Below are 22,144 nucleotides of genomic sequence, written 5' to 3' on the forward strand. Positions count from 1 at the left end.
GTGCCAGCCTGCCTGTCCCCAGCTGCCACCAGAGGGCAGGGACGGGACGCCCTGCGGAGCTGGCACAGCCCGGGGCAGAGACCTGGCACCCCCAGCACCCCCAGGCCCCCACACCAGCCCTGGCCACCCCGCTCCCCACCCTAATTCCCCCGTAAGGTCCTTAGCGTAATCCCCCCCAAACAGACCAGCCTTTCCCCTCTAATTCCCCGGAGACCGGGCAGGACAGCGCCCAGGGGGGCTGCCCTGGGGGGCAGGGGCTTGGCTGGCCCCAAGGGATTTGGGGTGCTCCAGACAGGGCACAGGCACCCCCCCCCGCCCGCCCCACCAAGCCCCAGCTGTGCCCAGCAGCGGAGTGCGAAGGGGCGCAGCATTTGCCCCAGTGCTTGTGGGATGAGCCCCGACCCCCCGGGACGTGGGGCGCACCAGCACCGGCATGCACCCGCCTGCCCGTGATGCACCCAGGGCCCCGCAGCCGGATCAGTCCCCTGCACGGGCAGACCCCACTGGCGGTGCCGCCTTACGCCGGGCAGGATCCGGCTCTGCCCGTACACCCGGTGATAGGGTTAAACCCCAACCGGGTGGCGCGGGTGATACCTGGGAGGTGCTCGCTCCATTAATTCTGGCATGTGAGGAGAGCAGAACCGGGAAGAGATTAGATATTAACCCGGCCAGCGCCTCCCGCCCGGTGGGCACCCGTCCCTGGGGGCTCCCAGGGCCTGATCCCACCCCGGGGCCCTTCGCCAGGGCTGGAGGGGCCACGGGGCAGGGGGGCTCTGCCGGCAAGGGCAGCGTTTGGCAGCAGCTCTCGCCCCGCTTGCGGCAGGCCGGGACGGCTGCCGGCCCCCCCTCGCCGACCGACATTTATTTACTTGGAGAGGGAGGTGGAAATGTGCTGACCGCGTCCGCCAGCGGCGAGGGGCTCCGGTCTGGACAGAACCGGCTCGGGTGGAAAACAGCTCCCCAGCCCCGGCCTAAGCAGTGGCGGCAGCGGGGAGGCAGCTGGGAGGGCGAGCGGGCCCCCCCGGCCCCAGGTACGGCTCTCGCCTTCCCGAGGTGAGCCGCCGCGGCTGGCCGAGCAAGAGCCGCCGCAGAGCCGGGGCTCAGTCGGCCGTGCCACCGTGCCAGCCACGCCAGCCGTGCCAGCCGCACCAGCTGTGCCAGACACACCAGTCGCCCGGCCCTGCGGCTCCGCAGGAAAGGTAAGCCTGGAAAAAATGCACCCGGCATGCCGATGTTTTCGGAGTGAGCCGGCGGGGAAGACTGGCCCAGGTCCCAATGCCGTGCCGAGCCATGTCCCAGCCCCTCACCACAGCTGCTCTGCCGGAGGGACCGGCTCTGCCCAGTCCCACCACAGGGACCGTGGTCTCCGGGGCACCAGGGAACCAGGACCGGGCTCTGCCCTCGCCGAAAGGGCTGTGCCAGGCACCAACCGCCCCGGCACGCAGCTGCAGGAGGGGACCAAGGGCAGCCGCTCCCTTGCAGCCTACGGTTGGTCCCTGCAAGGCAGCCAACACATGGTGGCATCACACTCAACCTACCCTGCAGCCGCCTCCCTTGTGGGGTGTTTCTGTAGGACCTACAAAAACCCCAGGGGTGTGCAGCAAGGGCTGGAAAGCCGGGAGGGTCCCCACAGGTAGGGGGGGAGGAAATCACCCACCATGGCGGGTACATGAGGGCAAAGGCCATGCGGCCGCGGGGCAGCCTCGGCGGGACGGACGCCTGCCAGCAGCCCCACGGTGGGTGTGGGGGTCGCGGGGGGGGCTCGTGCTGAGTCAGCAGCCGGGAAACCCGCCGGCCCCACGCGGCGGAAGGAAGTAGCCGGCAGGAAGCTGCATGCAGTGCGGCCTCTCCGCAGCCCGGGCCCGGGTCAGCGCCAGCGCGGCAGGGCAGCCGGCCTGCGCTCCCGGCACTGGGTATCCAAGGCTGAGCCTTTGCCGGAGAGCGAGGGCTACTGCCAGGCCTTGCGAGTCTGAACCTCGACTCCCTGGGGAAACTGAGGCACCAGAGGCCACTGCAGAGCTCCTCTGTCCGTGCCGCCCTGCTCCAGCACCCATGCGAGAGCACACGCGCGTGCACGTGCCCCTGGCAGGGAGAGACGATCCTCCCCCAAACGCCATCCTGAAGCCAAACGCTCTTTAGGAAGAAGAAGGGCAGGAGGGCGGGTGGCCCCAGCGCCGGAGGGACAGTGGCAGCGGGTGCAGCACGCAGCCCAGACACGCCGTCTCCTCCCCGCGGGCTCCGGCGGGTGCCGGTCCTCGTGCTGCGGGTGCTGCCAGCTCCGGCTCTGCCTCCCTTTCTCCTCGGATTGTTTTCATCCCGGCCCGGGCCGGGCTGGGGGAGGACCTGCCAGAGGCACGTTGAACTTTTGTCTGCATCCTTCACCCTCTTGCTTCACCCTCCCAAAATAGCAGCGCCTGCCTGGAAACCTCCCCCGGGGCTGGCAGGGCCCCAGGTCCCCCAGGGCACCCCGAGTCTCCTGGGGCTTTTCCCCGTCCTTGAGCCCCAGGGACGGGGTGACTGCAGGGTGCCCATGCCCAGCTCCAGGGTGCACGGCCACCCCCGCCGGGACAGGGACCACCGAGCCCCATCCGCTGCCCCCGGGCCGGGGCTGCCCTGGGCCCCCGGCCCCTCGCGGGAAGGGCTTTTCTGGGGCCCTGCCGCCCTGCCAAGGGCTCCGGCTTTAGCCGTCAGCTGACATTCCTCCGGGAGGCCCCTCCGGGCCTGCACCTCGGGGCTTCCCGGCGGGAGCTGGCGTATCCTTACACGGCGGGGCGGCCCGCGGAGCCCGGCTCCCCCCCGGGAGCCCACCCACCAGCCGGGTGCCGCCGGCCCAGCAGCGAGCGGAGATCAGCACAAGGCCCCGTGTGGGTGATGCTGCCCCGGCACAGCCCCCCGCCCCATCCCCTGGCCCCTGAGGCCCCCCCAAGCTCAGCAGGGCCAGGCTGACCCCGCTCCCCCGGGCTGAGACCCCACAGACTCATTCCACTGATGGCCAGGTGGGCTCCCGTGCTGACCCCCCGCCAGCCCGGGCTCTGGCCCAGCTCCCGCACCGTCCCCCCCCAGCCCCCTCCGTGCCCCCGGGGCAGGTACCCCCGCCCGGTGCGGGACCCCGGCCCGGCTCGGTCCCCCCGCCCGCGGCGGCGGGGCAGGTCCCGGCCGGCCCCGGGCGCGCTCCCCGGGCAGAGCCGCACCTCGGGGAGGGGCCGGGCCGGGCAGGCGCGCACGGTGCCGCGGGACCGGGGCTCGCCCGCCGGCGCGGCACGGCACGGCACGGCGCGGCACGGCGGAGCGTGGGGAGCGGCCGGGCACCGGGCGCTGGAGCCGGTGAGCGGGGCCGGGGGGGACAGGGAACCGTAACGGGAACGGGTCGGGACCCGGGACCCGGACCCGGACGCGGACCCGTCCGCCCCCGCGGGCTCGTCTGGGCGGAGAGTTGGGGGCGGCTCTGGCCAAGTTTGGGGTCCGGTACCGGTCGGCAGCGCCGGGGAACCGGGCCCGTCCTGGCCGGGAGGGGCGTGGGAACCGGGCCGGGGGGGCGGGGGACCGGGCCGGAGCCGCCGGGGAGGGGCGGGGGGGGACCGGCCGGGCCGGGCGCGGTGGAGCCGGTAGGACCCGCGGGGGCTCGGTCCCAGCCCGGGGCCGGGGGTCCCTGTCCCCATACCGGACCGGCAGCCCCGGGGGCGGGGCGGGGGCTGCCCGTGCTCCGGGTGCCCCTCGGGGGAGCGGGGGGGTCCCGGCCCCGGGCACCGCTCCCGCTCCAGCCCGGGGTCACCTTGCCGGAGGTCTCCCGCCGGGTTTCCCCCCACCCCGCAGCAGCGGGGCTGCAGCTTCCTCGCTGCCTCCTCTTCCCCGTGCCCACCCCAAGCTCCCCGGGGCCGCAGGAGTGGGGACAGGGACCCCCGTGCCGTCCCATGCCCGTGCCGTGGCGTGGCGTGCCAGGCTGCGGCTGCGTGCGTGCCAGCGGCCGGCAGCGCCGGACACGGGACCTGCGCTGGGTCGGTGCCCGGAGCCAGAAGAGGGAATTGGGCAGAAGTGGAAAGGGGAACGCGCTGGCACAGGGGGACGAGCCGAGGGGACAGCCCCGTCCCCAGGTGTTACCTCTGCCATCCGGCCCGGGCCTGCGTTCGGTGTTCCCGGGGGAAGCCAGCGGGCACGGTGCTGCCTGCTCTCGGCACTGGAGGAAGGGATCGGCGCAGCCCCAGAGCCGGCCGTGCTCAGAGAAATCCAGTATCAGGAGGGAGCGTGTGGGGTGCGGAGAGGGCTGAGCCCCCCCGGCTGCCTCCGGCCTCCAGGCAAGGAGCCGACGGGGGACGTGTGTCTGCCCGGTCCCGTCTGGGGCTGCTTTGGGCCACGCTGGGGTGGGCTCGGCTGTGCTGGCACAGACAGGGCTCCCCGGGACCCGATTGCTCGCTGTGGCCCGGCAGGAGGGATGCCCAGCCAGGGGCTGTGGGCAGAGATGCTCCGAGCCCTGGAGACGGCACAGGCAGCACCAGGAGCTGAGCCGCGGCCCCAGTCCCTGCTTCCTAATGTCCCCTCTGTCCCACAGGGTCCCTGGATGCGCCGCTCAGCGCCTGCACCACGGTGCAGGATGGGTGCTGCGGCGGTGCCGCCAGCGGCCGCCTGCGTGCTGCTGTCCCTGCTCCCCACGGCCGGCGGGCAGACCACCCCTCCCTCGGGCTGCGGCAAGGACCTCTCCTCCCTCTACTACAACCTCTGCGACCTCTCGGCGGCCTGGGGCATCGTGCTGGAGGCCGTGGCCAGCCTCGGCGTGGTGACCAGCTTCGTGCTCACCATCGTCCTGGTGGCCAGCCTGCCCTTCGTGCAGGACTCCCAGAAGAAGAGCCTGGTGGCCACGCAGGTCTTCTTTCTTCTGGGCACCTTCGGGCTCTTTTGCCTGACGTTTGACTTCATCGTGGGGCCGGATTTCTCCACCTGCACCTCCCGCCGCTTCCTCTTCGGCGTCCTCTTCGGCATCTGCTTCTCCTGCCTGCTGGCGCATGCCGTGGCCCTCAACTTCTTGGCGCGGAGGAACCGGGGCCCGCGGGGCTGGGTGACGCTGGCAGCGGCCCTGCTCCTCGCCTTGGTGGAGGTCATCATCAACGCCGAGTGGCTCATCATCACGGTAGCGCGGCAGGAGGGCAGCTCCCCGGACCCTTGCCGGCTGGCGGACGCTGACTTCGTCATGGCGCTCATCTACGTCATGTTCCTGCTGGTGGCCGCCTTCGGCACTGCCTGGCCGGCCCTCTGTGGCCGCTACGGCCGCTGGCGCAAGCACGGCGCCTTCATCCTGGCCACTACTGGCCTCTCCATGGCAATCTGGGTGGCGTGGACGGCTATGTACCTCTACGGGAACCAGCGCGCGGGCGAGAAGCCTGGCTGGGACGACCCCACGCTGGCCATCGCGCTGGTCTCCAACGCCTGCACCTTCCTCCTCCTCTACGTCATCCCCGAGGTGACGCACGTGACGCGGCGGGGCCCTGAGCAGGCCTTCGAGGACGACGTCTACCCCACGCGCGGGGTGGGCTACGAGACCATCCTCAAGGAGCAGAAGTCGCAGAGCATGTTTGTGGAGAACAAAGCCTTCTCCATGGATGAGCCCTCCTTCGGTAGGCGCCGCGGCTCACCGGGGACCCTCTTGCCCCACGACGGGGCTGGCGGCGGGCACCGGCACCGGGGCTGGCAGCGGTGGGCAGGCGGCGAGACGTCTGGCCGCGACCCGCCTGGGATCGACGCCTGCCGTTGTTGTGGCTCCCGAAAACTCGCTGGGCTGGGTCTACCAGTTTGGGTTGAGCTCAGCAGCTGCTGGGGTGCTCCCTCCCCGGCACGGGGTGCCCGCGGCTCCCAGCCCTCCGCCCCGGGGAAGCGGCTCTGCTCGCGAGACCCTACAATAACATGGGAAGGTGTTGGCTGCCCCAATGGGGACCAGCAGGCGAGCACCAGCCCTGCCCCAGCAAAGGTGTCTGCAGCCCACGGGGCAGGGTGGGCGCTCCCGAGCAGCACCCGCGTCACCCTGCCTCCCGAGAGACCCTACAATAACAAACCCCGGCCAGGCAGGGGCTGTGCCGGGAGCACGGTGATGCAAACCCCAGGGACATCCCTCCCGTCCCCCGGGAAAGGCGCGGAGTAAGCCGGCTGCTGAGTCAGCTCATTAAACCTGCTAAGGAGGACCGGCTCCCCGGTGGGGTGGGGGTGGCCGTGCAAGCCGCCCCCTTCACCGTCCCCGTCTCTTTGCAGCCAAGAAGCCGGTGTCCCCGTACAGTGGCTACAACGGGCAGCTGCTGACCAGCGTCTACCAGCCCACCGAGATGGCTCTGATGCACAAGGGGCCGGTAAGTGCGACGCCGCGCGGCACCACTGGCCAGCCGGGCTCTCGGCCTGATGGACGGGCTTTCAACCGGAGCGGCCGGGATGGGGAGCAGGGTGTGGGGGCTCCCCGGGCCCCCACGTCCCAAGGACTGCTGTAACAGGGTGCCTGGGGGAGTCACCCCTCGCCTTCCTGCCCCGGGACCCCGCGGGGCTGGGGGTGCTCCCGGTGCCTCTGCAGCCCCCCCTCCTCTGCCCCGCAGACCGAAGGCCCCTACGACGTGATCCTGCCCCGCGCCTCCACCGCCAGCCCGGTGGCCGGCAGCGCCAGCTCCACGCTACGAGCCGAGGACGCCTTTGCGGTGCAGGCCCGGCACGCCGGCGCCCAGCAGGATGGCAGGAGCTGCCAGGTGGGTTAATGTGCAACACGGCGGTCGGGGGAGCGGGCACCGAGGTCCAGCCCGCGGCTGGGGGCAAAGTCTGTCACTACCGCAGCATCTCCCGTGGGAGGGCAGGGACAGGGATGGCTCTGTCCGGCACTCTGGCTGCCAGCCTGTGCCACAGCCCTGCTGCTGCCACACCACCCCAGCACCACACCGCTCTGCCCGCAGGTGCAGTCCCCATACAGCAGGAACCGGTGGTGAAGCCCCCATGGCATGGACCCCGCGGTGCCGGCACAGCCGCGGCCCCACCATCCCGCTCCTGAGGTCTCTCCAAGCCTCATCCCGCCCCGCTGTGTACATCCCACCCCGTCCGGCAGCCGGAGCCGGTTCCTGTGCAGGGGATGCCTGGATGTGGTCCCGGAGCCAGCGCTCCTGCCTGCCTGTCCCGCCTGGCCGCGGCACCCACAAGCTGCCAGCTCTACCTGGACCCCCGCGTCCCTGCTGCCAGCCCTGCTGCAAGGACCAGCTCCCATGGGACCACCCCGAGTCATCCCCTCGCTGCCATCGTGACACACGGACACTGCATCCCTTCCGGGCCAGAGACCATCTGCTGCTGAGAAGCCGGGGAGCCGGTGGGACTCCTGCCCGGGGCTCCCCCCGGCGCTGAGCCCCCAGTTCCATGCTGACCCTCGCCAGCCCCAGGGACATCACAGGCACGGAGCTGAGCCGGTACCATCCCGCCGCAGGGCACAAGGTGACGCAAAGCTCTCCCCAGCCCTGGCTCCCACTGTGCCTCAGTTTCCGTATTGCCAGGGAAGGGGGGGCTGCTTGGGGTCTGGGGGATCAGTGCCTTGCTGGGGCTGGGGACCTCACCCCCCGTGGCTCCAGCCACCTTCTTGGTGCCTTCCCCCTTGGGACTCGGGGACCCCTCCCGGGGAGCAGGGAGGGAGCTGCGCCCCTCGCCCTCCTCGTGGCTTTCTCTGTTGTTCTTCCTCTTTCCCCTTTTTTTCAGGTCAGACCCAATAAAGGTGGTTTTTCCTACGCGGTGCTGTAGCAGGCGGCCCCGTGATGGGGAGAGGGTACCCAGCCGTGCCGCCGGCTGCTCCCCCATCCCCAGCCACAGGCTCAGACCCACATCCCGCTCCTGGGGGGCAGCGGGGAGCAAGGGGGGCTCAGGGCAGGGCCCTCAGCATCCCCCAGGCCCACTCCCTGCTCCCTGTCCCCCACCGTGGCAGCATGTGCCGGGGCCAGGCACACAGATGGGGCTGCTGGGCCGGGAGCTGGCACCCTCGGCAGGGCAGGCAGCGCGGGACCGGCAGCCCGCAGGCAGATGGGCTGCCTGGCGGGAAATGGCACGGCACAGAGGACGTGCCAAGGTCGGGGGCGGTTTCTCCTCCTCCGATTGCCTTTCCCCTCCGCAGCGATTTCTCCTGCCGGGCAGGAAGCCTGTGGCCACAGCCAGCAGTGCTGTGAATTATTCAGGGGCTGAAATGGCTCCGTGGGGGCAGGCGGGTGACCTGGTCTCCTTGAGCCGGAGCCAGGCCGGCGGCGGTGGGGCTGCCCATGGCTGCAGGCACGAGCACTGTGCACGGCCGTGGTGCCTGCACGAGGGATGCACAAGCAAGAGTTTGGCACGCATGATGTCCCGGCCGTGCCCTTGCCAGCCGGCACGTGCCCACGCTCCCGGCTGTGGGGACATGGCATTGCAGGCGTAGCCCCGAAGGGAGCCAGTTGTTTGCAGCAGGATCTGGCCGTGCCCCCCGGGGCTGCACTGCGTCACCCATGTTTACCTGGTGCCAGCCAGCAGCAGGGACGTCTCCAGGCAGCACCAGGCACTCGAGGTCCCCAGGGCTGCTGCCACCACAGCACACCCTCCTCCTGGCCGCTGGCACCACACGGCACGGCATGGCACGGCGGAGCCCCAGCATGTGCCCACCCCCCAGGAACATCCACCTGCAAGCTGTCCCTGGGTCAGGCTGAGCTGGGCTGGTGTGGGCAGCGGCTGCCCCCCAACCACGAATGGGCCACCACGGTCCCCAGGCACAGTACTGCAGAGCCCTGCCTTCCCAGGGTGCAATGAAGGAGGTGACAGCCCCAGGGACAGCACAGTCACCCCAAAAATGAGAAGCAAAGACTGTCCCCACTCAGCTCTGGCAAGGGACACCAGAGCTGCCGGTGGCTCTGCTCCCCATGTCCGGCCCCAGCCCCTCCGGAAGCCCGGGATCCCACCGGCTGCCGTCAGCGCCGGCCGCAGAGCCGGGGCCGGCCCCACTCCAACAGGCAACGCTTTGTGCAGGGGCCACGGCACAGGGCCGCCGAACAGCGCTGCCTTTGTCGCGCACAGGTGAAGCCGCTGTGCCGGCCCCACGGGCAGACATGGGCTGTGCTGTGCCGGGAGCAGCGCCCTGGACCCCTCCCAAGGGCTGGGACGTGGGGGGCTGTCAGCCCTGATGGGGTGTGTGCCAGGTCTGTGTGGGGCTTCACGGCTGTGCCGGATGGCACAGGCTTGGTGTGGGTACAGTGACGGGGCTGTGGCAGCATCCCTGGCAGCAGGGAGGGCACCGCAGTCACCATGACTGGGGTGTCTGCCAGGGACAGGCAGGGATGTGGGCAGTGCCAGGTTGGGTGGTGACACCGAGGGCAGGGGTGAGCGTGGCTGTGGACTAAGGGCTCACGCAATGTCCCTAAGCGGTGACGATGGAGGAAAGTGACACCATGCTGGTGAGTCCTGGGGGGCTGCGGGACGCTCCACGTCCCTGGGGCTCAGCTCCCTCTCCGCCAACCGGGAGCTGGGGTGGTAGCCAGAGGGGTCACGGCCAGACACTGGGGTCTCCCGCAAGGCTGAGCAACGAGGGTCCTGCCAGGGCCAGTGACATGCCCGCTGCGGACCAGGACTGCCATCTGCCGGCATGCCTGCCGGCACACTACCCGGCACAGCCGCGCACACACCAGCACAGCAGTGTCCATTCCCGGCCGCCACGCAGGAAGGAAGCCGGGCAGGTCGGGGAGGCACAGACGCGCTCACACCATCAGAACTCAACGGCACTTTTACTACAAGCAGGTCCATGGCACTGCAGGGCTCCCAGCTCCAGCGCCGAGCCCACGGGGTGCCCCGAGCTGAGGTGCGGGGCTGTGGGGAGCCCCAGGGCTCAGCAATGGCAACAGAAGAGCAGGGTCAGGGCAACTGTCCCCCTGGAGTCCTGGGGTCCCGTATTGCCTGCAGGCTGCCTGCACACCCTCGCCAGGATCAGGGAGGCCCAGCTCCTCCAGGCTGGGCTCAGCGGGGGACCCTGCGGCCGGCCTGGGCGCTGCCCCACGCCACCTCTCGCTGCTGCTGTTTGCGCCTCCGGATGTCCCGGTAGGCCTGGATGACGCGTGCTCTCTCCTCCTCCACGATGCGCCGGCGAGCCATCGACACCGGTGCTGCCGAGGACACTGGGGACGCCTGGCTCTGGCCCAGGCGAGAAGTCAGGAGGAGCCGCTTCCGTCCAGCCTGCGCGCAGAGATGGGACAGGTCACGGAACGTGAAGGATGAAAAAGCCAGGACCAGGCTCCAAGGAACTGTCACCAGGAGGCCGAGGCCACCGCTGCCCTCTAGGCCTGATTTCCAGCCCAAGGGAGGTGAGACGATCCCGGTCAAGCTCAGACCTGAAGGTACCCAAGAACACGAACGAGGGGCGGGAGACATCGCCCCCCGCAGCTCACCTGCTCTGCGGGGCCCCGGCCCCTGGGCCGCGAGGTGATGGTGGGCGGCTGCGTAACCACTTCACCGAACGCCACCATGTCTAAGAGAGAGAAGCAGGCACCGGTGTCAGGCAGGAGCTCCCCGGAACACGCTGCTCCAGCTCAGCCCCACCTCTCCGCGCGCTGCTGGGGTAGGGGGTCACTCCAGCCACCCCACTGCACCAGACCCACCTTGGAACAGGCTCTTCTCCAGCATGGCCTCCTTCTTCTCCTCCTTCTTCTTCCGAGCTTTTTCCAGCTTCTTATTCTGAAACCTGAAGAGCTGCGTTACGGCCAGGGCTTGTGACCATACAGGGAGCAAGTAAGTGAGTTCCTACCCCACAGGATCCCCCCCAAAACCTGGGGCCCCACAGCCCTCCCCCCAGCTCCAGCCCAGTAGCAGGAGGGTGAAGCAGGTCTGTGGCTCCAGTCCCAGAGATTTGGCCCAATGGAAATGAGGCCCACAGTGCTCCACCCCCACCCCAAGTCGCTGCCGGATGCCGGACCTGCGCTAAAGCACCGGCGAAGCACCCGCCACGCACCCAGAACCGGGCTGGGGCACAGGCCTGAGCTGACCCAGTCCAGCCCCGGCAGCCATGGTGGCTTTGCTCTCACTCTTTCTTTCTCTTGGACTTCTCTGGTGCCATCGCCTCCTTCTCAGGCTCCCGCTGCAGCTGGTTCTTGGTGAGGAACAGGACGCGCTGCACCTCCTGCTCCATGCGGCAGATGTAGGAGCGCTCTGACTCCCCCTTCCCCCTCCTGAACTTGGGCACAGGGATGTCTCCCTGGGCCTCGCGGCCGTTTGACTTGGGCTGCTGCTTCTTCTCTAGGAGAGACGGGTGACATTACTGCAGCAGTGACAATCTAGGAGTTCCCTCCCCCTGGCAGGGCAGGGATGGGACATCACAGGGGGGAGCAGGATGCCCCACTGCAGGATCCGGCCGCCTCCAGCTGCACCACGGCTCCGCAGGCTCCTCAGCCAGGCCCCGGGGAACCCTGCTCGGGCCAGCTCTGCACCCCACCTGCCGCCTGCCTCTTCCCGGTGTCGGGGCGCTTCATGGCCTCACGGCTCCTGATGAGCTCCTGCAGGCGGAAGGGGATCTCCTGCTCGTCGGGATGCTTGGGCTTCATGTTGTCCACCTTCTTCTTCCTGGGACAGAATGAACATGGTGTGAGGCCTGCCCTGAAGCACCGGGACCCGGGCACGGCGAGACACCAGGGCTCTGGCATGGTGGGACACGGGAACAGTGAGACACAGCGACCTGGGCACCGAGACCCAGGCACGACGGGACACGGGGACACGGGCAGGGCAGGATACCGGAGCTCCTGGACCTAGTGAGGCACCAGCGGACCCGGACACGGTGGGACACCGGGATCTGCACAGCGGGGGACACTGGGATCCAGCTTACGGAAGCGGGGACCCCGCCAGGGCCCAGCCGACCTTGGGGACCCCTAGACCCCGCGTGGGACCAGGCCGCAAACCGGGAGCCAGCCAGGCCCGATCCCGACCGGATCCCCTGGGCACTGACCTGCCGGGGCGCGGGGCGGCCGGGCCCCGCCCCGGTGCCGCTCCCTGTCCCGCTCCCTGTCCCGATCTCTGTCCTGGTCTCTGGCCCCGGCCCCGGCCCGGCCCCGGCCCCGGCCCCCGGCCCATGGCTCCGCCGCTCCTCACGCGGCCGCCCCGCCGCCACTTCCGGCTTCCCTCCGAGCCCCACCGCCCTGGCCCCGCCCGCCGCTCCCTATTGGCTCCGCCCGGCCGCCAAACCCTCATTAACTGGCCGCGCTGGGCTGCCATTGGACGGAAGAGCTGCCTCTCGGGCGGGGCCGTGACCGTGGCCAGGACGCTGCGACCGGATGTTGCTGCGGGGGGCGCGCGGCCTGGCGGGGGCGCGACGGGGGGGGTTTGTATTGGGGGGGGCCGGGAGGGCCCCACGGGAGAAGGGGCTGATGGAGGGGGACCTGGGGGGGCAGGAGGGGATGGGGTGGGGGACCTGGGTGGCCAAGGGGTGCTGGGGATGGGGGGGGAGCTGAGGGGAGGGATGGGGGGTGCTGGGGATGGGGGGGAGCTGAGGGGAGGGATGGGGGGTGCTGGGGATGGGGGGGCACTGAGGGGAGGGATGGGGGGTGCTGGGGATGGGGGGGAGCTGAGGGGAGGGATGGGGGGTGCTGGGGATGGGGGGGGGTGCTGAGGGGAGGGATGGGGGGTGCTGGGGATGGGGGGGAGCTGTGGGGGACAAAGGGGTGCTGGGGATGAGATGGGGGAGCTGGGAGAATGGGGGGCAGCTGGGGATGGGGGGGCAGGGGGTGCTGCTGGGGCTGTGTGAGCTGTTGTGGTGGATGGGGGGGGGTACACTGGGAGCAGGGTGCTGTGGGGCAGGTGGGGGTTCTCTGGCCGGGGGGGCGTGCAGTGGGCACGTGCCCCCACGTTTCCCCCCACACCAGTGTCAGCGTGGGGTCATGGTCCTCAGGAGCCCCCGGACGGCGCCGGCAGCTGTGGGGGGGTGCTCAGGGACCGGGCCCCGCACCCCCACCCCGCCAACACCTCCAGCTTTCGGGAGCTTTCGGACACCCTGCCAAAGGCCGGCGGCCCCTCGGACACCCCAGGGAGTGACGGTGGGACGGGCAGCCCCCAGGGCGAGGGGGGGCTCCCTCCTGCCGCCCCCCCAATTCCCCCCCCCCCCACGCACTGCTGCGGGACCGGCTGTCCCAGCTGCGTCTGGGTTGGGTACGTGGAGGAGCTGCTGGAGCAGTACCGGGACGGCGGCGCGCGGGCCTTGGCGGCCGTGGAGGAGCACGTGGAGGACGAGAACATTAAAATGATCCTCAAGATGGAGATCAAGCTGCGCATGGAGAAGGACTGATCCTCCCCTGGCCCCCAAAAACCGGCAGGTGACACCCCCCAGGAGCCTCCGCTCCAGGTTGGATGGTGGGATCTGGACTCAGCTTATTTAAACTATTTATTATTTGTGTGTTGAGCTCCGGGGACAGTGGGCTGGGGATGGTCCGAGCCCCCCCTGGGGACCTGCATGGCATTGTGCACGGGATCCACCTGCGTTTCAATACAGGCGGTGCCCAGGTCATGTCTCACTTCTTGTCTATGGGGAAACCTGCCCTTGGGGACAGGCAGCGGCTCACGTGTGTCCTGAGCCCCGGATTTCCCAGCAGACGGATGCTGCACTCCCCCGGGGATGGAAAATCCCTGCCAAGGACAGGCTGGTGCATCCCCCCCACACCGAGCCCTCCCCACACCGCTGTTCTTGCCTCGTCCTTGCACTCCCCAGCTTGGATTTTAAGCGCCTTCAGCGGCTTGGCCATGACCTGGTGATTGGGGAGGGCTGGGGTGCCGTGCCGGACCCCCCCACACCCCGCCGCTGCACCAGACCCCCCTCCCCACCTGTGCCATAAGCCTCTTAGGGGCTTCTCCACGTGAAGGGCTTGCAGGGGAGGCACCAGGGGCTGCCGGCCCCTTCCCCGAGGAGGTGCGGGAAGCGTGTGTCCCCGAGCACGTGGGGCCCAGCAGCCTCCTGGCAAGGGCACTGGCCCCAGCTCCGGCACCGAGGTCACAGCCCGGCAGGCTGTTCTTCACAGTGCCTTTTCTTCCTCAGTTGCCTTTGCCTCCATCTTAAAATCCCATAAATTTGGCCCAGCACATCGCCCCCTCCATCCCACCCGGCTGGGCTGGGGGACTCGCAGGCTCCTGGCCATCGAGACCCCCGCAGAGCCCCCGTCCTGGGACGAGCTCCTCGAGGAGCCACGAAGCCCTTGAGCAGCACTCGCTAATGAAACCCAGGCTGGAAGCAGCAATTAACACCAGGGCCCTGCTCTTTACCAGAGAAGTAGCTGGTTCTGCCGGCTTCGTCGAAAACGCTCCCGGATTCCTGTAATCCTATTTGTTGGAGTTCAACTAATTGCAATTAGTGGCAGGGGCTGAAGTTCAATTAAAGTGTACTGAGATTATTCCTTTTTGTAATTGCTTTAGTGTTGGGATTAAGGGAAGCTTTAGAGCGATACCGTCCCACGGGCAGTGGGGCTGCTGGGCAGGGCTGGCAGGGGCTGCCCAGCCCTTCTTCTCCCAGATTTTGGCCTGCAATGCCCAGGCAGGGCTCGGGCTGTCCCCTGGGTGCCGGCATCCGCGGTGGCACCAGCAGGGACAAGGCTCGGAGGGCAGCCCTTGTGCCAGGACCTCCACCGGAGCCAGGGTGGAATCTGGCAGCGTCTGCAGGCAGGAGCCCTGGCAGCAGTACCGGGCAGCCCTCACGCTGGGGGCCAGATCGTGCTCGGCACCAAGCACGGGCTGAAAGCCTGGCACGTCCCGGTGGTTTCAGTCACGCAGGCTCTGCTGCCGGTATTTCCCAGCACAGCCTGCCTGCGGCTGCCTGCATTACTGCCTTGCCCTTTTGGGGTCAACCCACAAAGGGTGTTTGGTTCCCAGCTTGCAGGACCATGGTCCCAGGCAGGCTGGGGGGCCCATCCCTGCCCCTGGGATTGAGGGGCACAGGGGTGTTCTCTCGGGGAGTGGGGGTCCCCTGGGAGAGAGACACCTCGGTGGTTTAGGGAGAGGAGGCAGGATCCCCCACGGGTGGTTTGCTGCCCGTCCTGACACCATCAGTCCCAGCGGCACTAATCTGGACACCCCCTCCCCATCCACCCCCCCCCCGCCCCACCAGGGTGGAAGGGGGGGGAATGACATCAGATTACCCCTTTGAAAAGAAGGGACATAAATAATCCTATTACCCCAGGGCAGGATAAATCTGCCCTCCCCTAAAAGCCACCCAGAGCATCTATAGGACGTGCACTGGCAGGAGCGGGACGGAGAGTCTCCCACGGAGCAGCGCTGGCCTCGGGGACCGCGGCGGCTGCGTAAGTCGGGGGCTCTGCTCTATGGGTGGTTTGGGATCCAGTCTCGGTGGCACCGGGGCTCCCGGGGCAGGGCGTTGCTTTGCTCCAGGCAGGAGCCTGCTGTTGCCTCCTGCAACTGGGAGCGGGTCTCTGGCATCTCTCCGGGCCACGTCCTTCTTGCCCAGGGTCCGTGCTCAGGCGCTGGGCTCCACAGCGGGGCCAAACCCCCTGGCACCAATGCCAGAGCCATCTCTTGTGCCACAAACTCCTGCACCCGGCCCATGGCATGGCTGCTGTGCCTGGAGGAGGCACGACCGCGGTGGGACAGAGCCCCTGTGCTGCCCTGCGATGTCCGCCCTGGCTGCTGCCCTCCCCTGCCACCACAGCTGCCCGCACCCCAGCACGGGTCCCGAGGGGTCCACAGCCCGGGGCGCCCACCATCCCTGAAACCCATCCCACTGCAAACAAGCCCTGAGGGACGCCTCGCTCCCATGCCAATGCCAACCCACCGCGGCACACGCGGCTCGGCACAGACCCTGGGGTGAGCCATGGTGGGGGCTCCCGGCAGTGCCGGCGAAGGGCTTTGTGGGTGTCACAGCCACACTGGGGTGGGGAGCAAGGGCTGGAGGAACAGCCCCAAGGGGAGGCAGCGGCTCTGCTGCCCCCGGGGACGCCCTTCCCTGCCTTCAGGGTAAGGGGATTAGCAGGCTCTGAGCTGGGCTAAGTCAAGGTTGCGGGCAGGGGGCTCTCCTCCGAGGCAGCCTGGAAAGCCGATCAGCGACAGCCGAGGGGCCCTGGGGCAGGACAGGGTGGGAGCAGGGGCGCAGGGTGCCCATGGGGGGTAGGAGAAGCCGGTGATCCCCCGTGTCTCTCCTCCACCAGGTGTGAGGAGCCATCCCGTGCCAGCACCGGACCCGCAGGGACAACCGTGAGCCAGAGCAGGCTGCCAGCCCCGGCACAGCCATGAGCCTGGAGCTCCCCAAGCCAGAGATCAAATCAGCCACGAGGGTGACCGGGGGACCCGCCACCCCCCGGAAGGGACCACCCAAATTCAAGCAGAGGCAGACAAGGCAGTTCAAAAGCAAGCCCCCCAAAAAGGGGGTGCAGGGGTGAGTGAGGCAGGGCCGCGGTGCAGGGTCGGAGGGGACATGGCCCTACGTGCCAGCCTGCGGTGGGTGGGGGCTGGCCGGGGGGGGTCAGGGCAGATGTCCTCTCTCCTTGCAGGTTCGGCGACGACATCCCAGGAATGGAGGGGCTGGGAACAGGTACGGGGGTCCCGTCCCCCCTTGGCAGCGGGGGGGAGTGGGGCTCACTGCAGGCACAGCTGCCCGCAGCAGGGCGGGGGGGGGGGGGGGGTTGTGCTGACGCAGCCTTTCTCCTCTCCCCAGACATCACCGTCATCTGTCCCTGGGAAGCCTTCAGCCACCTGGAGCTGCACGAGCTGGCTCAGTATGGCATCATCTAGGCAGGCTGCGGCCACCGTCACCCACCCCGTAGTGTTGCGTAGGTAGAAGCTGCCCCGTCCGCACGGCGGGGCTCAGCCTGGAGAAATGCTCATTAAAACCCAGAACGAGCGTGGGAGCCTGGTGTCGTGGTCTGGGGTTGGCAGGGATGCGGGTGGAAAGCATCTCCCCAAGCTGCAGGGTGGGATGGACAGGACATGGGTGGGGTTCAGGCTTCTGATGAGGTTTATTTTGGGCTGGATCAGCCCCCCCACACACACACATCCCCGACCCCACGGTGTCCCCCACCCTGGGTGGCAGCCAGCACACCCTCAATCCCGTGCCCCGACAGGCGCGATGTCTCTGAGCACCTTCAGTGCCATGAGCACGCCGGCGGCCTCAACCAGCACCAGCACGGCCGCGCCAGCCACGATGCCGCCCGCCTGGCCGCGGAGCCAGACGCTGAGCTGGGCCACGCAGCCCCCCAGGTGCACGACGCTGCTGGCCGCCACGTCCCCCAGGCGCAGGGCCCCGAAGGCGCACTGGGCATTGGCGACGGTGCCGTTCTGCCAGGGGTCCAGGCAGCAGGAGGCAGGGACGCTGCACGCCTGCACTCCCGGGGCACTGCAGTTGAAGTACCTGCAACAAGTAGGAACAAGCAGGGGATGAACAAGCAGAGCTGCCGGCTTCAGGCACCTTCCCGGTGCAGGGACAGACCCCCCTGCCGCTACACCCCCCGGCACCCCGACTCACGGGTTGGTCTCCCAGTCGCGGTAAGAGCCGAGGCCGCAGCACCGCAGGCTCCGCTGCACCTCGTCCACCAGGAACCGCAGGTCGGGCTCCTCCTGGTAGCGTAGGAGGCAGAGGAGCAGGGTGTCCCGCAGGGCGTCCCGCAGCCGGTGCCGTGCCGCCAGCAGCAGCAGCCCCCCCAGCACCTCCAGCCCCACGAAGGCGAGCACGGACCCCACGAAGAAGCGCAGCAGGCAGGGGCTGGAGCGGAGGGCACCCAGGCAGCCGGCCAGCGAGACGGTGCCGGCCCCCAGCCCCGCCAGCACGAAGAGCAGCATGGGGTCGGAGCCCAGTGGGGCTGGGCGCTCCCCCCCCAGCGAGCCCTTGGCCAGCAGCCCCCACACCCCCACGGCCAGGGCCAGCAGGCCCAGCAGGAGGAAGAGGAGGTTCCAGAGGAAGGCCAGGTACCGCACACACTGGCTGAAGGTGCCCGGCTTGGTGGGGACAGGGCACCACGGCCCAGGGTCCCGCTCGGCCACAGGAAGGTCCGTGTCCCCGGCCAGCGAGCTGTCATCGTCATCGGAGGAGGAGTAGGGCAGCTCCACCAGCCTGGATGCCTGGACGGACAGACGAGCCGCTCGCAGCCCCAGCAGACCCCCAGAACCCCCCTCCTTAGCCCACATAACCCCCACCCCGAGGCTGTCACAGGCTCCTGGAGCCACCATGCACCCCCCCTGCAAGAGCGCCCTGTGTGGGGTGCCCCACAGCCCCCCCCCACGCTGTAACCCTGCCCCTCACAGAGACCCCGGGGGCTGAGTAGATGGGGAGCATGGGGTGCTCTCCCAGAGCCCCTGCCCCTAAGAGGGACCCCCAGTTTCGCCCCTATGGAGACCCCCAGGGATGCAGGTGCGGGGGGTTACCTGGGGCAGCAGCCGGCTGCTCTCCCCACCGCCGGCCGCCCCCCGGGGCCGGGAGAGCCACGCTCCGCTCAGCGCCATCCCGCTGACGGCTCAGGCAGTCACACTCCCATCATGTGAGGGGCTGTGGCCGGCGCTTAAATAGGGCTGCGGCTCCCGGCCCCACAGCTGGGCCCGATCCGGCCCGGCCCTGCTGCAGCGGCCGTGCCCGCCGTCCTGCTGGCGGGGCCGGCAGCGAGGGCGCAGCAGGAGGCACGGGGGGTCGGGGCGAGTGGGGGGGCAGGCCCCGGCAGAGCCCCCATCCCGCTGCCCGGCCGATGGGACCCCGAGCCCCGTGCAGGGATCGAGGGGGCACCGGGGGGCCCCACACCCGGGCCGGGCCCCGCAGCGGGTACAGCCGGAGGGGGGCCGGGTTGTGGGCGGAACGAAGGGGCACGCAGAGCAGTGGCGGGGGAGGGACGGCTGTGGCGGTGGCACCGAGGCAGCGCGGGGGACAACTGCGGCGGTGGCACCGAGGCGGCGCGGGGGACAACTGCGGCGCTGGCACCGCCCCGCCCGGCCCCGGAACCTTCGCGCGGCGGAACGCGGGTGCCGGGGCGCGGGGCCCGGGCGGCGGCGGCGCAGGCGGCGGGCCGGGTCCGGGAGGCGGCGGGCAGGAGCGGGTCGGGCCGGGCGAGGCGGAGCGGAGCGGAGCGGGCTGGGCCGCAGCGAGCCGGGCCGGTAGCTGGGCGGCGCGGCGAGCCCCGGGCCCCGGCGGGCGGCACCATGGCGGAGACGATCGTGAGTGGGGCCGGGCGGCGGCGGCCGGGGGGAGGGGCGATGAGGCAGCAGATTCCTGTGGGGCGGCGGGGCCGGGCCGCGCTCACCCCGCCCGGCAGGACCGCACCGGGCCGCCCCGGGGCCGCGCCGGCCTCTGGAGACGGGGCGTCCCGCCGGGAGCCGGCCGGGAGCGCAGCACTCCCGGGGCCGGGCCCGGCCGAGGACGGGCCCGGCGGTGTCGGAGGCGGGCAGCCCCCCGGAGCGGTGCCGTGGACGGATTCCCCGTGGTTTTGCCCCAGGAAAGTGCCCCCTCGGAGCGTGTGGGATTTGGGACCGGGTCCCGCCCAGCCCCGGGCGGGGATGCCGGGGGGGAAGGTGCCCGATCTTGGCCGGGATGGGGCGAAGGGGCTCGCCGGTACCGTAAAGGTCTCCCGCTCGCTTCAGGCCGGGCTTGCTCCCGTGCTGAAAGCTGGGAGAGCGTAAAGGGGCTCCTGCGGGGTAACGCCGGGACGGCGGCAGCCTCCCGCCTCCTCCCGTGTCCCTCCTGTCAGCACACATGCTGCCGTCCTGATCGTGGCTCTGCGTTAGGTGTCGGCGGGTGACCGTGCTCCTTGGAGCAACTCGAGTCCCTTCTCTCGTCCCCGGCAGCACGAGGCCGCCGACATGTACGTTCGCCACTTCCCTGCCAGTACCTAAAGAATTGTGCCTGGCTTTTCCCCGCAAAAACTACCAGTTTTTCCCATCTCCGACTTCAGGCTGCAGCAAAACTGCTCTCCAGTGTCTCACGGGAATAGCCTGAGCCTTGTGGCTCTTCTCTTCTTTTCATTAGCGTTACTGCACGTCAGTAACGTGGGTTGAAACATAACGACGGCGCAGGTGCCCATTAGCACCAGTTAGGCCAGTGTTTGTGTGTAGGCACCGAATAAATCGCTCAGGTGGTGGAAGCTCTGATTCACCCTCCTTCTGAAAGTTTAATTCCGCATCTGAGGTCAGAGCTTTGACAAAATAAGCAGCGTTAGCCTTTTTCTCGGTGCCAGCTTCTTGCCGTGCCTCGTGCATTAGGGTAATTCATCCTGCGGCATGCAAACATCAGTCCAGTGCTGCCCTGCCGCGAGCAAATTACTTCCTTGTGCATTTGAACTCCCTGATGAAGAGCAGCGTTAAAAGCAGGAGGGAGGAGCGGTGGGGATGGTCTGCGTCGCGTGCGTGAAACTTCAGCGTGGCTTCAGGAGGCTGCGAGCACAGGGTGGGCTCAGTCCCCCCGTCACTAACTCGGGCTGTCCTCTTAACCCCGCAGATAATCCGCGTGCAGTCGCCGGAAGGGGTGAAGCGCATCACGGCCACGAAGCGAGAAACGGTGGCGACGTTCCTCAAGAAGGTACCCCGAGCCTCTCTGCGCCTTCCCCGCTCGCCTGCGGGACGAGGCCGGGCTGCTGCGGCTCAGCCTGCGCTGCGGCTCTGTCTCATGGGAGACACGCACTTCACCTCGCTGGGCAAATGTGCTGACGGCAGCGAGGACCGGCGTGCCTTGCGGAAAACGGCATTTTTATTGGCGTAGCCAAAACCAGTTTTCTCATTGCTGTTCCGGAGGGAAAATAACAAAATGAAAGAAGAAAACTTACTCAGCTTTTCAGCTGGAGTTTCCTGGGGTGGGAGCTTTCCTGGGGGAGGACACGTTTTTAGTGTTCTCCCAAAGAAATGGCAGCTGGGGAAGCAGAGGCTGACAGCGACACAGGAAAGCTGTTTGATAGTCAAAGCCTGCTGCAAGGGACTGGCCTCTTCAGGCGTGAGCCAGTTGAAGCGCAGCTGCTTGATTTGTGCTTTGAGTAACATTTGAACGTGCTTTGTGCGCCGTTGGTTTTCCAATACGGTTTTGGAGAGGGCAAGGAAGGGATTAAGGTGAGATCTTAAGGCGATGTGAGAGCCTCCAGGGTCTCCTGGGAAAGGTTTCCACCCTGAGATGAGGAGAACACACTGAGTGTTGGGGTTGTCGGATTTGGAGTTGGCTGTAGCTTGTTCTTTGGTCTGATGCAACTGCTCAATGTTTAAAGTTTGCTACTTAAGAGTGAGCAGTTCTCCATTTCCTTCCCTCCTGGAACTCCACTGGAACCTGGAACCCTCAGATTAGGATTTCTTTGCTTCATAAGAGAAGTACTTTGTGTTCCTGTGCCTGAAGGGCCATTCTTTTAGTCAGCTAGATTTCCTTTCCTCCTGCGAGGGGGAAGGGGAGCAGACTGAAACCTGCTGGTGTTTGTGAGTCATTTGCTTTGTTCGAAGGTTGGGCCCAGACCACAACAGTGATCCCCACCTGACCAAGCAAAAATCCTGACGGATTTCAGGGCTGGTTCAGAGACACCCGCTGCAGTCTCCGAACAGCCTCACCCAAGGGAAAAAGCGTTGCTTTCAAAATCTCTGGAACCTGTGCAAAACAAGCTGCTCGGTTTCAAGGGTTCATATTACCCGAGGCAGCGTGGAACAATCGTGCTTGCAACGAGTTACCGTCAGAACAAAAGCATTGGCACTTATTAAAATTGCCTGTTGATCTGAGGAAAACTATATCCTCTTGCTGAGCTGAATATAAGAAATGTTTGGGTTTCTTTCCTAATAGAGGGCTTACTTGAAAGAGAAAAGTTGCAGATTTTACCACCTAAGATCTGTGCGTATTAATAGCTGTAGATTTTAATGCTGAAATGTTAATCCATATGGTGGATTTCATATTTAGCTAGATAGCTGTAATTAAAGAGGCATCAGATTGCTGCTTCTGTGTTTGCGATTAACATCTCCTCCGTGATGACTCCAGAGAAGCTGCAAAAGAAGTGTGCAAGAAAGCACGTTTCAGAGCGGTAAGGGCCTCGGTAATCATGGTTCTGTCTCTTGGAGCACATCCTAGGTAAGAGTACTAAAAAAGTAAACTCTCAGGTGCATTCGGGTTAGAATCACATTAAGAACTAGCTCAAGCCTTTTGTTAATGTATTGTGGAATTTGTCTCCCCCCCCAAAATTGGTGAAGTCTGTGGCCTGACGAGCTAACATTGAACTGCGGCAGGCGT

General features: G+C 67.8%; 5 protein-coding genes across 6 annotated transcripts in view; 3 read left to right on the top strand and 2 right to left on the bottom strand.

Moving 5' to 3' along the window:
- The first annotated feature begins 2,871 nt into the window (after nt 1–2,871).
- GPRC5C (G protein-coupled receptor class C group 5 member C) lies at nt 2,872–6,947 on the top strand. The gene is given in 6 exon segments (XM_059828252.1): nt 2,872–2,917; nt 2,920–2,996; nt 4,547–5,606; nt 6,235–6,329; nt 6,567–6,713; nt 6,915–6,947. Coding segments are annotated over 6 exon segments (1,458 nt in total).
- Nucleotides 6,948–9,963: 3,016 nt separating this feature from the next.
- Nucleotides 9,964–12,063, bottom strand: CCDC137 (coiled-coil domain containing 137). Its single transcript, XM_059828401.1, has 6 exons — nt 11,939–12,063; nt 11,432–11,559; nt 11,025–11,235; nt 10,602–10,684; nt 10,392–10,471; nt 9,964–10,179 (listed from the first exon to the last, which is right to left on the bottom strand). Exons 1-6 carry the CDS (start codon nt 12,061–12,063, stop codon nt 9,964–9,966), a joined length of 843 nt encoding a protein of 280 aa, XP_059684384.1.
- Nucleotides 12,064–16,211: 4,148 nt separating this feature from the next.
- PDE6G (phosphodiesterase 6G) lies at nt 16,212–16,713 on the top strand. The gene is made up of 3 exons (XM_059828266.1): nt 16,212–16,357; nt 16,473–16,513; nt 16,637–16,713. Exons 1-3 carry the CDS (start codon nt 16,212–16,214, stop codon nt 16,711–16,713), a joined length of 264 nt encoding a protein of 87 aa, XP_059684249.1.
- A 309-nt stretch (nt 16,714–17,022) lies between these two features.
- Nucleotides 17,023–18,417, bottom strand: TSPAN10 (tetraspanin 10). The gene is made up of 3 exons (XM_059828402.1): nt 18,340–18,417; nt 17,444–18,036; nt 17,023–17,329 (listed from the first exon to the last, which is right to left on the bottom strand). The coding sequence occupies exons 1-3, from the start codon at nt 18,415–18,417 to the stop codon at nt 17,023–17,025; spliced, it is 978 nt and encodes a 325-aa protein (XP_059684385.1).
- Nucleotides 18,418–19,076: 659 nt separating this feature from the next.
- NPLOC4 (NPL4 homolog, ubiquitin recognition factor) overlaps nt 19,077–22,144 on the top strand; it is a 29,232-nt gene continuing 26,164 nt past the window's right edge. For both annotated transcript variants that reach the window (XM_059828109.1, XM_059828108.1), the window contains exons 1-2: nt 19,077–19,116; nt 20,393–20,473. In XM_059828109.1, the coding sequence (XP_059684092.1) occupies nt 19,102–19,116; nt 20,393–20,473 (96 nt within the window). In that variant the 5' untranslated portion in view covers nt 19,077–19,101. The remainder of the gene's footprint in view (nt 19,117–20,392; nt 20,474–22,144) is intronic.

This window comes from Gavia stellata, chromosome 22, assembly GCF_030936135.1.
Source record: "Gavia stellata isolate bGavSte3 chromosome 22, bGavSte3.hap2, whole genome shotgun sequence".
Classification (NCBI taxonomy): domain Eukaryota; kingdom Metazoa; phylum Chordata; class Aves; order Gaviiformes; family Gaviidae; genus Gavia; species Gavia stellata.

Coding starts and splice junctions, on each gene's coding strand:
- CCDC137 (XM_059828401.1), bottom strand. CDS start 12,063: ATGGGCCGGGGGCCGGGGCCGGGGCCGGGCCGGGGCCGGGGCCAGAGA. Junction 11,236..11,431: donor CGGGAAGAGGCAGGCGGCAG/GTGGGGTGCAGA, acceptor CGTCTCTCCTAG/AGAAGAAGCAGCAGCCCAAG. Junction 10,472..10,601: donor GGAGAAGAGCCTGTTCCAAG/GTGGGTCTGGTG, acceptor TCTCTCTCTTAG/ACATGGTGGCGTTCGGTGAA.
- PDE6G (XM_059828266.1), top strand. CDS start 16,212: ATGAGCCTGGAGCTCCCCAAGCCAGAGATCAAATCAGCCACGAGGGTG. Junction 16,358..16,472: donor CCCAAAAAGGGGGTGCAGGG/GTGAGTGAGGCA, acceptor CTCTCCTTGCAG/GTTCGGCGACGACATCCCAG. Junction 16,514..16,636: donor AATGGAGGGGCTGGGAACAG/GTACGGGGGTCC, acceptor TCCTCTCCCCAG/ACATCACCGTCATCTGTCCC.
- TSPAN10 (XM_059828402.1), bottom strand. CDS start 18,417: ATGGCGCTGAGCGGAGCGTGGCTCTCCCGGCCCCGGGGGGCGGCCGGC. Junction 18,037..18,339: donor GCAGCCGGCTGCTGCCCCAG/GTAACCCCCCGC, acceptor CTGTCCGTCCAG/GCATCCAGGCTGGTGGAGCT. Junction 17,330..17,443: donor CGCGACTGGGAGACCAACCC/GTGAGTCGGGGT, acceptor TACTTGTTGCAG/GTACTTCAACTGCAGTGCCC.